General features: G+C 38.6%; 1 protein-coding gene across 2 annotated transcripts in view; it reads left to right on the forward strand.

Moving 5' to 3' along the window:
* Positions 1–17,610, forward strand: part of CNBD2 (cyclic nucleotide binding domain containing 2) — an 82,732-nt gene that overhangs the window by 19,552 nt on the left and 45,570 nt on the right. For both annotated transcript variants that reach the window (XM_051979221.1, XM_051979222.1), the window contains exons 3-7: positions 3,079–3,132; positions 4,271–4,434; positions 7,666–7,822; positions 10,487–10,638; positions 11,695–11,833. In XM_051979221.1, coding sequence (XP_051835181.1) covers positions 3,079–3,132; positions 4,271–4,434; positions 7,666–7,822; positions 10,487–10,638; positions 11,695–11,833 — 666 coding nt within the window. The remainder of the gene's footprint in view (positions 1–3,078; positions 3,133–4,270; positions 4,435–7,665; positions 7,823–10,486; positions 10,639–11,694; positions 11,834–17,610) is intronic.

Here is a 17,610-nt window from a genome sequence, read left to right on the forward strand (position 1 = left end):
TCATATTCATAGTTTCAATGCTTTTAAGTAATCTTGATTTCAAGATAAAAACTTGAACTTGTAATTGGTATAGCAGGCCTTGTTCTCAATGAGAACTCCCTATGAGTAAAGTCATTGAGCTTCTGGAAATCAGTATCCTCCTGTGACAAAACTGCTCCCAGGCTACCTAAATTAATGTCAGTGTATAATACAAAAAGCCTGTTTGGACCTGCAAAAGACAAAGGGCAGTGATTATGAAGGAGCTATCCAAGTTCTTAAAGCCAAGCTTACCTTTCTCAAACCAGCAATTTTCAAAACTTGCCAGAGCATTCAGTTCACATTGGACTTTTTTTGCTTGTAATTCTTCTCATGATGTAGGTAGCAGATCGAGCACTGGATTTGTAGCCAGAAAGATCAAATCCTTCCTCAGAAACTAATTAGCTATGTGACCTTTTATAAGATTTATGTATCTTATTTGTTGGGGAAATCCCTACCTTTGTGAGAGATTGCCTCTGATGGTAGCTGATATGTAGGTATTGGCTTGAGTCACTGAAAGCCTTCCCCTTACTTCCTAGATTCATTCTATATGTACTTGAGACTCAGGTCTCTTTGATCTGAATCTGGAGAGCAATTTTTTCCACATAGAAATGTTAAGTGTAAACCAAAGGAAGTCACCAGCCCAGCTAGTGAAGGAAGGGAGAGAAGAAGAGAGAGAGGGAGAGAGAGGAGAGAAGAGAGGAAGAGAGAGAGGGGGAGATAGAGAGCCGGGGGGGGGGGGAGGGAGGAGAGAGGGAGAGGTGGGAGGAGAAGAAGGAAGGAGGAAAGGAGGAAGGGAGAGAGAGAGGTGGGGAGGAGAAAAGAGAGAGAGAGGAATTTGAAGAATTCACAAATAGGCCTGTCCTATCTGACCTGACATCCCATGCATGCATCCCTCTTCTCTCCTTTCCCTAATTTTCTTCTCTTTTCTCCCTTTCTTTTTTACATTTTGCATCTGTAAGATTGTAGACTCTAAGTCCTCTTAAGATGTTGCCACATTTTGACAGATGCCCTCTTCTTTTAAAAAAAAAAATCTCTACTTTCATCTTCTCACTCTCTGTTCTCCATTCTGTTCTTTCTATTTGATCTATTTCCTAACTGCCTATTGAACTGGATGTTCTGTAGACATCTTAAACTCAATAAGTCCAAAATTAAATTCAATATCTTTCCCCAAAACCTTCCCCCATCCAAACTTCCCTATTACTGTTGAGGGCAACAGCATTTTTCAGGTCTCTGAGGCTCACAATCAAGGTATCTGTCTTGACCTCTCATTATCTCTCACCCCCTCTATCTAGAATGTTGCTAAGATGTATTGATTTTGCTTTGGAAACATCTTGCCAATAGCTTTTTTTCTTTGGCGCTGCTATCACTGGCACAAGCCCTCATTTCCTCTTATCTGGCCTATAGTCCTGCTCCTTGGTCTGCCTGCCTCCTCTCTCCCCATTTCAATCTACTCTCCATCCAGACACCCAAGTGATTTTCCTAAAGTGCAGACTTGACCATGTCATCTCCCTACTCAATAAATTCCATTGATTCCCTGTGATTTTTAGGATTAAATATAAAGTCCTTTGTTTGGGAATCAAAGCTCTTCATACAGCTGCTCCTATCTTTTTGGTCTTTTTTATACATTATACTCACCTCAACACACCCCACAAATGTACTCTTCAATCCATTGATGCCAGCCTTCTTGTTCTTCAACACTATGCTCTATTTCAGCTCTACATATTTTCTCTGCCTGGAATACTTTTCCTCCTCATCTTCTGCCTCCTGATTTTCTTGACTTCCTTGAAGTCCTAGTTAAAATCCTCCCAACTACAAGAAGTTTTTCTCAATACTTCTTAATTCTAATGCTTTTCACCTGGAAAGACCTACATGAACTGATGCTGACTGAAGTGAGCAGAACCAGTAGAACTTTGTATATCATAACAAGATTATGAGATGGCCAATTGTGATGGAGCAATTCAAAACAATTCTAAAAGACTTCGGATAGAAAATGCCAAAAACACCCAAAGAGAGAACGATGGAGACTGAATGTAGATTGAAGCATAATATTTTCGCTTTTTTGTTTGTTTGCTTTTTTCTTTCTCATGTTTTATTTCCCTTTTTGGTTTGATTTTTCTTGTGCAACATGAAAAATATGGAAATATTTTTAAAAGGATTGCACATGTTTAACTTATATCAAATTGCTTGCTGTCTTGGGGGGAAGAGGGAAGGGAGGGAGGGAAGAAAAAAATTTGGAACATAAAATTTTATAAAAATGAATGTTGAAAACTATCTTTACATGTATTTGGAAAAATAAAATAGTATTAAAAATTCCAATGCTTTCCCTCTGTGGCCTATTCATATTTGTGTATTTTTTGTGTGTGATTATTCCTATACATATGTGTATATCTATATCTATGTATCTTGTTTGTACATACTTAATCGCTTATTATCTCTTTCTTATAATACTTATTTGATTATTGTCTCCTTCTTATATTTTAACTTCCCTGAGGGAAGGGGCTATCGTTTGCTTTTTTTGTATCCCCAGAGTTACATGAATTACATAGAGTTGCCTGGAACTTAGTGTAGACACAAGTGCTTATTCACTGTTTTCCTTCACTTTTTCCTTTCTTCTTTTTCTTACTTATCCTTATTTTCTCCTCTCAGTTCTCTCATACTTCTCTATAGTTTTCTTCTCCCTGTTGTTTATTCTTGTCTCTGCTCTTTCCACTGTTTTCTGTCTTCTCTTCCATTTTTTCCCTTATTGAAACTCTCCCCTCTGTTCTCTGAATTCTCCTTTCTGTTCTGTCATGTTTCCTCCTCCTTCTTTTCTTCTTCACTTTCTTCTTCTACTACTCTGTTCTGTTTTTTTCTTTTTCCTCTCTTTCCTTTTTCCTCCTTTTTTCTTCCTCTGTTAGCACAGCAGCATCTCACCAATGTCTGTGCCAGTGAATAATGGTAAAATATAGAGAATAGGCCAAAGAGGTTAGCCTTAGGCTCTTCTGCTAACTAAAGGTGATTCAGGGACTTGAGCCTGGGCTGAGAACAGGAACTTAGCTCTCCTCCCCTCCTCTTTTCCAGAAACGGAAACAGGCCAAACTGACCTTCAATTACACTGACTTCTTCTTCGAGCAGGTAAGAATAGTCTGGCCTTTCATAGCTGGAAATAAATTTCTTATTAACATGGTGGGCTACAGGGTAGAATCCTGAAATGTAAGTTAGAAGCTCACTGGGTTACAGTCCTAGCTCTGCCACTGACCTGCTGGAAAGACCCTTTCTTTCCCTGAGCCTCAATTTCCTCATCTGTATGATGGATCTCAGATGTTCTATAATTCTCGGTTTTACCAACATGACCCAGTTTCTGCTGCCACTTAAAGTGATGTTGGGAAGGGAGAAATAGGCAGTTCTCGTTCCAATTTCTCTCTTCTTCCCCTTTTTGTTATTCCTTCCTCTTTTCTTTTGCATTCCATAACAAGCCCTGAGCTACTCATTGAGGGAAAGAAGAAAGGAGGAAAATCATTTTGTTTTTTCCTCCTACCCTCCACTATAAGCCCTGACAATTGCTGATTACTAATTTTGTTTGGGGTAAGTGAGGACCATGATAGACTGTGAATGATAGACTCTTCTCCCTCATGAGACCCTACATCCTGAAGTTTGAAGTCTAATAGGGAGTTAAGACACACACACACACACACATACACACTCTTACTGAAGCAGTGAATGAGCGTCCAAACAGTAAATGTTATAGGAGGAACCCACAGGAGAGAATGCCAGAATGAATTGGCAAATTCAGGAGAGATCTAGAATATAAGATGTCATATTGTAAGAACCAAATAGAACTCTGGAGAGTATGTTCATTGAAACAAATAGGTAACCAAGACCGCATGAGGGGACGGGCCTATGAATTATTAGAAATTATCTATATTATCTCTATATATTATCTATATAAATTATCTATAAAGATGAAGAAACAGGCTGAGACTTGGTCAAATTCACAGAGCAAGTTAGCAGCAAATGATATGAGTGTTTGAGCTGGGTACTTGATGGGATGGATAGGATTTAGTCAGGGGCAGAGGAAGGATGTTACAGGCAAAAGTATGATGTTAAGAATACACATGGAAGATAGTGGGGAGATTTCCTGCTTCTCCCTACTGGAGGAGACTGGGATACAAGAAATAGCTAGTACCAAGGGATGGGAAGAGAAATCAGGCCAGGGAAGAAAAGGTGCTCTCTCAGGCCTGGATTTGGATCATACCACCTCTTTTCTTTCCAGGAACATTTCCCTAGAAGAGCTATTGAAATTGCTCAGAAGAGGCCAGAGTGGAGAGAAGAAAGTGAAATCTACAATCTCTGTAATTTTCTGCGGGGATTGAAAAGCTTTTGGAATTACAGCCAGCAGGTCCAGCTGCTGCTGGCCAAAGTCGTCCGCTATGAACGGTCAGTGCCAACTCCCGGGCTAGTCATCTTGTGCTTCTGGGGAGGAACAAACCTCCCAAGAAAGGGACACAGAACTTTATTAAGAATATTTCTGCTTGGGGGAAAAACCAGTTGGGAGTGGGGAGAACAGTGGACAATGGCACTTGGGATAGGTCAGCCACAGGTAAAATGTTGAGCCATCCTTTTCATTCATCAAAGGAATTGGGATGTATGATAGTCTGGGTCAGCAAAGACCTAAAGCCATGGTGATTCAGGCTATGCGGAGGAAGTGTGAAGCCTTCTTCTATGACTAAAGCCCTATTTGCCTAGGTTTATCATGGTTCTGAAAGAAAAAAATTCTTTAAAGTCAGAGCTAAAATTACCCTGGCATGGGTTCTGTCAATAAAAAGTTAAAAAAAAAAAATACATAAAGTCAGAGCTGAAAATGCAAAGGACTGCTTCAGTAAGGGCAATATTCACAAGAAAGGACGAAGCAATCATTTCACCATGGGTCTGGGGACCTCAGATGCCATCTATGAAGTCCAATCTCCTCATTTCACAACACGGAGGCCTATGAAGGTTAAATGTCTTGCTTAAGCTTATGCAGGTAGAAAAGGTCAGAAGTTGAATCGGAATCCAGGTCCTCTGCCACCAAAATCACATTTCTTTCTCATTTCTTAGCATATTGTGGTGCACTGGTGTCAAACTCAAATAGAAAGAGATCCTGACATAAAACCACAAAGGAACATTATGTTGTACTGTATTTTAATTTTGTTAAACATTTCTCACTGACATTTTGATCTGATTCAGGTTGCCCTTGAGAGTTTTGCAGTAGCTGGAGAGGGAATTCATCACTGGACTAGGAGGTTTTCTGGAGAAAACCCAGACAATGGTTGGATCCAGAGTTCCCTGGGATCATTTGTTTCATGAGATTGAGAGAATGAGAAGCCAGATTTCATTGCTCATTTGTTTCAGGGTCTCACAGACTAGGACTTTTTGGCGAGGTGACTTCATCTCCTTGAATTTTAATTTTCTCACCTATAAATGGGTGTAATAATTATGCTATCTATTTTAAAGGGTTGTTCTGAAGAAAATGTTTTTATTATTATTATTGTTCAGTCATTTTAGTAATGTCTGACTCTTTGTGAATCCCATTGAGGATTTTCTTGGCAATAGTACTGGAGTGGTTTGCCATTTCCTTTTCCAGGTCATTGTGCAGATGAGGAAACTGAGGCAAACAGAGTAAAGTGACTTGCTCAAGGTCACATAGCTAGTAAATGTCTGGGTCCAGATTTGAACTCAGGAAGAGGAGCCTTCCTGACTTAAGGCTTGATGCCCTATCCACTGTTTAACTTAGCTGCCCTAAAGTAGTATGAAAATGTGTTATTGTTAATAGCATTTTTATTAATAGATCTAACCTTAATCTCTTAATTCATCCAACAAACATTTTATTCCCATGTCTACTATATACAAGGTCACATATAGAACATCTTTGGAGAGGCAGAGATGAATAAAGAGAGGATCCTGCTCCTGATTCTGAATTTCTCTGTGTGACCTTAGGCTATCCTCTGAGCTTCTGTTTAATCATCTGTAAAAGAAGATTCAACTGGATGGCCTCAAATGCTTTCTGGCTAGAATGCTATAACTCTAGCTCATAAGAGTTTTTTATTTTACCTTGCAAGAATTCCCAGTCAAGTAGGAGGAATGAGACATATACTAATCACTACATTGCAACATTGACTGTGAACAAGCTTGTTGAGTGGTAAAGGCAGTTAGTGTTTGAGTAATGCAGAATAAAGAAGACTCATTTCCAGCCTAGGGTGCTCAGGAAAGAGGCTGGAAAGGAGATAAAATTTGAATTAGGCCTCTGAATCATGGAAAATTTATTTTTATTCATTAAGAAAAATATTAAGAACCAACTATGTTAAGCAAACCTCTGAGAAACCATGGCTAAATAGCTAGCAAGCTGGTGTACTGGCAAGAAAGATCCAGGTTCAAGTCCAGTCTCTTGACACATTCTGGTTGTGTGACTTGAGGCAAAGACATTTGACCTCTCAATGCTCTAGCTATCTCAAATATCTGGCCAGAGGCTACATACCCGAATGTAGCTCAAACCAGATTAAAATGTAATTGGGAAACAGTTAACAAAAATAATGATATTATTGATAATGTTAATATCTGGCTTTGTAAATCAAAATGCATTTAGCAAAGGTCCTTATGTTTGGTATAGAAGTCCCATTTTTCTTTGAATGTAATACCACTAATCTAGACAACTCTCTAAGACCAAATTGCAGAGAAGGTACTGATCTGCATTGGGAGAGGTATTTTCCTCTGCTGGGAGTTTTCTCTACCTGTGAAATCCTCAGGTCCTGTTTCGATCTCTATGTTAGGACATGGATTTAGAACTGGAAGAAACCTTAGAGGTTGTTTAGTCCAACTCCCTTATTTGACAGGAGAGGAAATTGAAGCCCATGCATTAGTGTCAGAGGCAAGACTTGAACCCAGGTCTTTTAGTCTCCAAATCCAGCTTTTTTTCCGATGGTATCACAGAGCCTCTTATTGTTCAAGGTATTGTACTCAGAAGCAAACAGTCACCTGAACTAAGCCTTGTGACCCCATTTAGAAGCAGCATTTTTCGATGTAGCTGAAAAATCCACTAAACAGCAGGTTTCAGGCCCTCCAGACAAAGCTTAGAAGTAGTGAAGTTTGTGAGAGTCATGGTTCACAGTCTGAAAGAATTCAAAGAGATTCTCTTATAGTCACAAAAGACTTTATTTACACCATAGCTGACAGACTAGTCTCTAAGAGAATCAAATAATTAGAGGAAATTTGGGAGAGTTTTTTATACTGAAAATTTGGGGCTTTAATCTACAGGCTAATAATAGCCTATGAGATCATAAATTGTAAAAGAGAGATAAGTAAGGAGCCAGGATATTTTTAGGTTTTATTGATCCACATTACTTAACTGGATCCTTAGCAGATTCCTTCCCTAACTGACCCATCATTTCTCCCTTTCCCATCTTTTTGGGGAGAGGAAATTCTAAGGACAAGGGCTGGTATAAGGGACAGCCCTAAGAGCTGTCCAGAGCTGAAGTAGCCTCTTTAGGCTAGGCTAGGATAATGCCAGAGAGAAGGAAGAAGGGTGTGGAGACTCCACTTAACTCTTTCCAAGAGAAGATATGAGTCCAGATCTTACTCTCAAGTTCAGTTCTTCACTGCTTTCCAAATGGTAGTCTATATGCTGCTTCTTAGGTTTGGCCGCAGGCGTGTGATCTTTAAGAAGGGGCATAAGGGCCACAGTTTCTACTTCATCTACCTGGGGACAGTTGCTGTGACTTCAGATGAAGATGGGAGCAGTGCCTTCCTCGATGCACACCCAGACTTGCTCAGCAAGGGTTCCTCTTTTGGAGTAAGTTGGTATCTGGTGGGGTTTGTGAGAATGGCATTCCTGATTCCCCGAAAGGATGATATTCTCAAGGTACAAGCCCAAGCAGAGAGAAGCAAAGCAGGATTATGCTAGAAAAATTCCTAAGGCAGGAGTTTTGGGCCAGGATTATACAGGTTATGGTCCTGTATAAATTTATACCAACCAACTTCAACTGGGCCCAGTCTACAGTAAGGCAATCCTCTTCCTCCTATTTTAGTCCCAACCCTACTGACTAAAAACTTGTTCCAAATCTTTTCTTCTCTCCTTAACCTTCCCAATACACTTGATTTCTCTGATGAGGATCCCATCTCTTATTTCATTGAAAAACATGATGGCATTTTCTTTCCCTCATCTTGTATTCCTCTATTGTTGTTCCCTATTACCTTTTCATTCACTCCAGACTCTGAGGAAGAGGAGTCTGCCTGCTTACATAGTCCTTTGATTCTATCCTTTCTCATCTTCTTCAGAAGATTTCCTCTTCTATCATCCCCATTCTCTAAACTTTAATTTTTCTCTGCTATCTCTTTGCTCCTGCCTGCAAATGCACCCAAACTTTCTCCATTATTAAAAAACTTTCACTGCATCATACTACCATGGCCATCAGGTATTTTCCCATATCTTTCCTCCCTTCATGGCAAAATTCCTTCTATACTTGACACCTTCTTTTCCTTTCTTCTCACTTTCTTCTAAAATCTCTCTAATCTGACTTCTAATTTCACTATGCAGCTGAAATTGCTTTCTTCCAAGTTACTAATGATCTTTTAATTGCCAAATCTAACAGCCCATTTCCCCAAATCCTCATCTTCCAAGACCTTTGCAGTTTCTCACACTATTGCTCTTCTCCTCCTCCTCCTGAATACTCTCTTTTCTTAGTTTCTGTGGTTGCTTTCTTGCATCTGTCTAGCTGATGATTCCCTATGGTCTTTTATTGGATCTTCATCTTTATCATGTTCATTAATTGTAGATGTTCTCCATAGTTCTGTCATAGGCCCATTTCTAATTTTTCTCCACACTATCTCATTTGTTGATCTCATCAATTATCATCTCTTTGTAGACAGTTCCCATATCTATTTATCTCATCCTATTTTTTATCCTGAGTAAACTTTTTTCCTGAATAGAAAGTCTTGGGGCTTGGAGTCCAGAAGGCCTGAGATCAAATCTGCCCTCAGACACTTCCTAGCTGTGTAACTTTAGTTGTGTCACAATCTCTCTTTGCCTCAAATTCCTCATCTATAAAATGGTGATGACAATAGCATGTTGTGAGGATCAAATTAGATAATAATTGTAAAGTGCTCAGCATAGTGTCTGACACATAATAAGAGCTATATAAATGTTCATTATTATTAGTATTCTAAATTTAGCATGACTAAAATGGAACTTATCATCTTTTCCCTAAAATACTCATTTCAGCTGAACTTCCCTATCATAGCACTGTCCTTCTAAGTATACAATCTTATTGTCATTTTCTACTCTTGATCCCTTTGTCTTTGTCTGTCCTTCCTTTTCTATATTTCTGTCTGTGTCTCTCTGTCTTTCTGCCTCTGTTTCTCTGTCTCTATCTCTCTCTTTCTCTCTGTCTCTGTCTCACACACACATATACCCACTAATATTCCCAAATCTTATATTTTTTCTTTGCAATGTCTCTTGAATATGTTGGTTTCTCTACTCACAACATACCACACTAGTTTAGTCCTTCATCACTTCTTGCTTGGACTCTTAATTGTCCTCCTGATCTGAAATCATCCTCTACTCAGTCATCTTTTTTTGGGGGGGGAGGGAATGACTCCCCCCCACCTTTTTTTGTATTTTAAGAGGAGGCCATCAGGGTTGAGATTTGCCCAGGATCACACAGCTAGTTAGCTAGTCTGAGGTCAAATATGAACTCAGGTGGTCCTCATGTCACGACTAGTGTTCTATCCATTGTGCCACAAAGCTGCTCCAACAGTGACTTTCCTAAAGGGTAAATAACCACCATTACTCTCTTGCTCTGGAAATTTCAGTGGCTTCCTATTAATTTCAGGGTCAAATGTAAATTAACTGTTTGTTTGTATTTGTAGCATTTCACAACTTATTTCTCCCTTTCCAGACTTTGACTTTTTGCTTCTACAATATCTATAATCTGCCTGTGCTCTTCCTCTCATATTACATGATATTTCTTGTCTCCAGATTTCCATGCTATGGCTGTCTTTTGTGCCTGGAATGATCTCCTTCCTGACCTTTGACTTTTAGAATCCCTGATGTCCTTTAAACTCATTTCAAACATTCCATCTTCCAGAAGGTCTTTGGTAGTTCTTTCCATCCCCACTAACTGCTAGTGCCATAGTTTCTGAGGTTGTCTCCCATCTGCTCTGTATTCATTTTACCTATTTACTTATTAATATCATTTATATGTGTTCTGTATCACCTGATTTTGCTAGGTTGTCTCACCCATTAGAACCATTAAGTTCCTCGAGGACAAGAACTATTTTTGTTTTTGCTTTTGCTTTGCTTTGAATCCCCAGTGCTCAGCACAGTGCCTGACATATAAAATGTACTAAATAAATACCTGTTGATTGATTGGTTAATGTGGCAATGGTATAGAATGAATTGGAGTGGGGAGACTGGGAGACATGAAGAGAGAGCTCCTTTTTTATCCTCCACCTACAGGAGATGGCTTTATTGACTGACTGTGACAGGATTGCCACTGTAGTCTGTATGGAGGACACAGAATTACTCGTTGTGGACAAGGAGGATTTCTTTGGTTATAACATAGATGAAGAGGTGAAGAAAGAATTTCAAGTTCGGTTTAATTTCTTCAGGTAAATCAACCATTGTGTCATCAAATAGTTATTGAATACTGACTTTCATGGAAAGTCATAGCTACACCTTATGAAGGAGAAGGGAGAGCAGGGAGGGGAATGAAGGGGAGGAGAGTGGGAATACGTTTGCTAATAAAAAGGAGAGTGCTGGAAGAAACATATTTTGGATGGCAGAAAACAATCACATTTTAATATTGCCATTAAGAGATTTAAAAAAAAACCCCACAAATTCATGGGTCCTAGAGTATGAACTTCTAAGTTCTTAAAAAATCCCTGCTAGCTCTAAATCTCTGATCCTATTACAACATGGACCCTGCCCTCAAGGCACAGTTAACATCTCTAATAAAAGAGGCAAGACAATCAAATATTTCTAGACAGCATAGATTCAAAGATTAAAATATATGTGCCAGATTCAAATATGATTGCATTGACTGCATGTTGCAAAGAAGTGCTCTAGGATGTAGGGAGTTGGAAAGGTCAAAGACGTATCTGTGGAAGAAATGGATCACCCAGGTAAGAAAAATGGAGGTGCAATTGTGCCAAGGGTATTTTAGTTGGGGGACAAGTGAGGAGATCATGCTGGCTGCAACAATTGATTTCAGGGAAAAGAGTAAAATAACTTCCTAAAGTTACAGAGGGTGATTAGATGCTAGGTGAGGGGATCGAGGGACAGAAACATGACTAGGTTTTTTTTTTTTTTTTTTTCACTTGGAGTGAATGAAGAGGTAAGGTATAACTGGTCTGGAGTTGGGAGGGAGGAGTTTAGCTAAAGTACATTTGGTTGCCAGAAAGTTTTTATGCTGTAGAATGACTAGCTAAAGTGGATGAGGATTGGGGGGGTGGGGGTGGGCTAGTGAAGTATGATTTGGGTACAAAGCCATGGGAAGGATAATTCTGCTTTTTAGATATTAACAGTCTAGGGAAAGCCCTTATTGCCTTGCCTTAGTTGTGTCTCTAACAAGGAAAAGGGTAGAGGGTGGTGGGTAGAGAATATACAATATTCTCCAAATCCTTGGCTCAGAAAAAGAAATGGCCTTTAATATCCTTTTTCTTCAGGGATCACAGCCTCTTTAAGACATGGTCTCATAAGGCTCTCTCGACAGTGGCAAGTCATTGCAAAGTGGAGAAGTTCCCATTTGGGCAGGTGATATCTCGGAACGTGACGGATTCTGGCTTTATCATGTTTGTCACAGAGGTGAGAGTTGGATACAGAAAGGTTGAGGGGCTGGGGGAGAAGGAGAGTGTGGAGAATGACAGACCCCTTTGAAAGAGGGTGTGTGTTTTAGCATGAAAGGAATGTACATGAAATACACACACATATATATGCATATTTATGTAGTATTTTTAGCTTGCAAATTACTAACAAAGGATGTAAAGATGACTGAAAAACATCATTCTTGCCATAATCAGTTCTCTAACCTACTCTAAATCTCTTCATTTTTCCTCAAGCCTACTTATGCTACTTCTACTTCCCCTCTGCTGGGGACCTTAACTCAAGCATTTTGCCACCCTTCCCAAATAAGGCCATTAAATGAGAACTTTCTTTTCTTCCCTTCTCCTAATGATCCACACCCACCCCAGCTTCTCACAAAAAAGAGGCCCTTTCCCTTGCCAAGGTCATTGATCCTATACCCCAAGTCTTCTCCAGAAGACCTGGCTCGCTATTATTCCTACTCACTAATCTTGAATCTTTCCCTATATGCGGCCTCCTTTCCTGCTGTCTACAAACACTCTCATCTCTTTCTTGTCCTTAAAAAAAGCCTCTCACTTGATCCTACCACTTCTGCTAGGTATTACTCTAGATTTCTTTTCCCAGATAAACGCTGAAAAATCTATACTCAATGCCTCCATTGTCTCCCAAACCTTCTACAATCTGGTATTCAACCTCATTATTCAGCTGAAACTGTTTTCTCTGAAGTTAACAATTGCCTCAACTAATGACATTTTTTTCCCAGCTTTCATCCTTATTGACCTCTCTGCAGCATTCGATAATACATCACTTTCTCCTACTAGATACTATTTATTCTCTGGTTTTCTCTTCTACCTGTCTGACCACTCTCTATCTCCTTTGCTGTTTCTTTTATTCATGTCACTCCTGCTAGTAATGGCTGTTTTGTCCTGGGCCAAGCACTGTCTACACTCTCTTCCTGCATGATCTTACCTAGTCCCATGGGTTCAATGATCATTTCAATGTAGATGATTACCAAATCTACGGATGCACTCCAAACCGCTCTATCAAGCTACAGCCCTATACCGCCAACTACCTGTTGGAAACTTTGAACCAGATGTCACTTACAGGCTTCTCAAATTCAATATATCCAAAACCAGAATCTATTATTTTCTCCTCCAAATCCTTTCCTCGGGTGAAATAAATAAATGTTAAACATAAAAAATGGAAGTGGTGGCTTATTGCTGAAACATTAAATGTTCAATGACCATTGATAATATATGTTTTTGTATTCACAACTTAATATTCATAGATCCATTCTCAGACTTCAAACCCAGAAGACATGTAATTTCACTATTTGCCACTAGATGGTGGCCTTGTTCACATATGTCCGCATTTAACACTTGATTCAATCTCAAAAAAAAAAATCCCTCTTTTCGCCCATTCCAAATTTACCCCTAGATCATCAGAATTTGGCTTGTGGCCAGATCTTTACAACAGAAAAAAAAAAAAATTTGCTCCTATGCAAGCACTTAATCTAAGGAATTAAAGATTATAGGACACTTAACATTTCATTTAAGAGAAAATACAAAAAGCCAAATATTCTGATTAGTAAATCAAGGAAACTCTTCTTCCCTTTCAAACGAATCTTTCCTCTCTAGAGATATAGACTGCCTATCTAGACTTAGGGACAACTTGTATAACTAGTAGGTGGAACTTCTAAGAACTGTTAGAGAATCAAGTAACTCTTTTATCTGATGATTTCTATTTTCCCAGTTCTCTAGGTTTGTAGTACCACCCTGGTTTGGTCCTTCCTTATATGAAAGAGAACACTTTCCCCCAGACATGCACAGTCTACATAATTCATAATAACACTAAAGGGTGAGGTAGGAACTTTCCCTGTAGTTTATTTCTTGGTTTCCCCATCATCATCATCATTAAAATTTATACAGTATTTACATGTGCCAGGCACTGTGCTAAACGAATAATTTACAATTATTATTTCATTCTCTCCTTACAAAAACCTTACCAGATAGGTACTATTATTATTCTCATTTTATAGATGAGGAAATGGAGGTAAACAGAAGTGAAGTATCTTGCCCAAGATCACACAGAAAATAATTATCTGAAACCCCATTTGAACACAGATGTCCCTGACTCTAGCCCTAGAAGACTACCCACTGTAGTAACCTAGCTGCCCATGTTTCTTGGCTCTTGCTTTCAGATGTAAGTGGGGAGAGACTTGAGACAGTATGCCAGTTAGCCTGTTGCCATAGATCAAGCTAGACGAGGCCATAAAAACCTGAACGAACTAAGGTTGGCAGTTGTTTCAATAGAGAGAAGAGGGAAAGTATGTAGGAGATATGGAGATAGAAATGCCTGAGATTTGTCAATTGATCGAATATTTGGGGTGAGGGAGATTGTTCAGAGGGAATGGGTTAAGTGTTTATTAAGCACTTGCTATGTATCAAGCACTCTGCTTAGTATTTTACAAATATCTCATTTGAGAGGGGTGGAGGGGAGAGAGAGAGGGAAGAGGGAAGAGGGAGAGGGAGGAGGGAAAAAGAGAAGGAAGGACAGGGACAGGGAGAGAGAAAGAAGGGAGAAGAGGAGAGAGAAGGAAGAAGAGAAAAAGAGAGAAGAGAGAAAATTATATATATATATATATATATATATATATATACATGCATACAGAGAGAGAGAGAGAGAAAGAGAGAGAGAGAGAGAGAGAGAGAGAGAGAGAGAGAGAGAGAGAGAGAGAGAGGGAGGAGAAGAGAGAACACACCTAGGACAGAATCTTGGGACATCATGGTTAGAGGGCATGATTAAACAGCAAAAAAGATGGAGAAAATGTTTTCAGACAGCTAATAGGAGAATCAGGGAAAGAACAATATTATGAAAACTCAGAGGAAGATAAATACCCAGGAGGAAAAGGTGGTTAAATGCAGCAAAGAGGTCAAGAAGGATGAGGACTTTGAGAATACTGGTCTGCATCCCAATTCTGCACGCTCCTGGGGAAGACTCCATAATTTGCACATTCCTGGGGAAGACTCCATAGCTCCAAAGAGCTCACAGAAGTCAACAGTTATATTATCCTCTTTTCAGATACTTTCCTTAGTAACTTAAAGCTCTTAAAATATTTTCTACTCAGGATAACATCCTTTCAATGGTGTGCTTATGGTCCATATGCTCCCCTCCAAATCAATGATCCTCTGTGAGGATCCAATCAGATCGCCAATGATTGAGCAATTTTGGGCTTAAACTCATGTCTAAAATACAATTGCTCAATGTTCACTTAGACTCATATTTGATACTTAAGAGAACATTTTCTATGCTCAGTCATTGCTAATGTTTAAACATAGACCCTAAAAAACTAAGCAATAATATATAATAGAGGGCAACAAAAAATAACTAATAAAAATAGTTAAAATGTAAAAAATAAAACCACAGCAATGATGAAACAAAAAAAAAAGTTTAAAAATTCTCTGCTATTGAAAATTTCTTAGAAATGCTAGAAAGTATAGAGCCTTCTTCATTTGAAACTATAATTAATGAAGTTTCCAGTATCCCTAAGGAAATCCCAGCTAGTGACCTGTGACCCAGAGCTGCAATTCTAGATTCAATGAATTTGGCAATCCAGATCTTTTTTTACAAATCACTTTCTCTGTTCTTCAATGGCTCTGAGTGCTCTTTTCTTAACCTGGAATCAGTGAACTTAAAAAATATTTTGATAACTGTATTTTAATATAATTCTTTTCCTTTGTAATACTAAAAAACCTAAATATTAAAACAAAATAAGTTTTATTTTATGCAATTAAAAACATAGACTTCACCAGACTGTCAAAGTGGTCCAGGATATACAATAAGTTAAGAACCTCTGCTTAATGCTAAAATAGGAAATGCTTAATACTAAAATATAAAATATTAAAATAAATTAAGACAAAAATTTAAAACTTTATTTCATGCTTTAAAAAACATTATCCTAGAAGGTATTCATAGACTTCACCAGATTGTCAAGGGGGGTCCAGGACACAGGAAAGGTTAAGACCCCCTTCTCTAAGATATAAGCAAATTTTTCAGGGTGGATTTTAAAGCTCTGCAATCTGATTCCTATTTCTCTTTCTACATCGATGTCATTTTATCCCCTTCTGTCTCTCTCCATTTTAATCAAACTGCTCTCTTAATTTAGTGACTCCCTATACATAGTATTTCTTTGCCTTCCCTTTGCACAGGAAGGTCTGAGAGGCACTGCTTCCTGACCTTTCTCTCTCTCTCTCTCAGGTTCCTAGCCTTCCTTCAAAGCACAGCTTATTTGCTACCTCTCGATAGAAGACTCGCCTGTTTCTGGTTGAAAGGCAAAGACTCAGAGTAATCAATGCCAGATTGGCAGGAGGTTTCTGTTGGAGAGTACCAGGAATCTCCTGTTGACATTTGGAGCTATTTAGCATTTTTATCAATGACTTGCATAAAGGCATAAATGGCACACTCATTAAATCTGCAGATGCCATAGAACTGGGTTAGATGCCTAACCACTGGATTAGCTTTACTAGAATTCAAAAAGTTATTGATAGGCTAGAACTTTGGTCTTGAGTCTAATAATATATAATTTAATTAGGACAGAGATAGTCTTTCCCTTGAAGATCATGTTGACATATCTTAATATTGACTTATAACATCTTTGTGGCCTCCTCACCACTCATATAGCACTCAGTCCAGGTTAGGCCTTTATCACCTTTTGTCTGTACTATTATAACAACCACTTATTTTGGTTTCCTGTATCAAGAATGTTTCCCCACTCCAAGCTATCCTCTGCACAGCTGACATAATGATTTTACTCAAGTGCCCTGGTCTTGTCACCTCCCTATCCAATAAAACCCATTTACTTATTTCTTCCAGGAGCAAATATAAACAATGGTAGGATTTAAATCTTTTCATACCCTGAGCTCTTTTTAATTTTCTTACAATTGCTTCCTTCATATACTCTTGTGATTCGCTGTTGCTCAAAAACAGCACCCCACTCCATATCTTTGCACCGACTGTCCCTCTGCCTGAAATTCATAATCTCCTTCTCTTTGTCTCTCAGAATTGATGATTTCTTTCAAAAGTCAGCTCAAATGCAACCTTTCACATGAAGGAATCCTTTTCTTTTTTCCCCCTCAATAGTATTTTATTTTTCCAATGACATATAAAGATAGTTTTCAATATTCTTTACTGCAAGATTTTGTTTCAATTTTTTTCTCCCTCTCTCCCTTAGCTTCTCCCTTTCCAAGATAGTAAGCATTCTAGTATAGTATAAATTGTACATTTATAACAATAATTTAAAATATATTTCCATATTAATTATGCTGTGGGAGAAAAAATCGCAACAAAAGGGAAAAAACCAAGAGAAAGAAAAAACAAAAAAGCAGCCTTTCCTATTCCTTTTAGCTGCTAACACCTTGCCCTTCCCTAACTTCTTTGTATTTACATACTTATCAATAAATATGCATGATGTCTCCCTCTTTCCTTCATCTTATCTTCCCACCCCTCCACTTTGCCCTCCTTAGAAAGTAAGCTCTGAAGGGCAGAATCTGCTGATATATACTAGGCACCTAAATACTTATTGATTGGTTGACTATTTTCTTAGTGAGTTCACAGAATGACTGAACTTTTGCCCTCATTCTCAGAATATCAGAATTTGGTTTGTGTCTAGTCTTCCCTTAAAAGAAAGAGAGTCCCCAACTCCCAAAAAGCACAGAGAAAATACACATATACACACAGAGCCCTAAAATGTAGAATAGATTTCTATTTAATCTGATAGACAA

This window comes from Antechinus flavipes, chromosome 2 (assembly GCF_016432865.1).
Source record: "Antechinus flavipes isolate AdamAnt ecotype Samford, QLD, Australia chromosome 2, AdamAnt_v2, whole genome shotgun sequence".
Classification (NCBI taxonomy): Eukaryota; Metazoa; Chordata; class Mammalia; order Dasyuromorphia; family Dasyuridae; genus Antechinus; species Antechinus flavipes.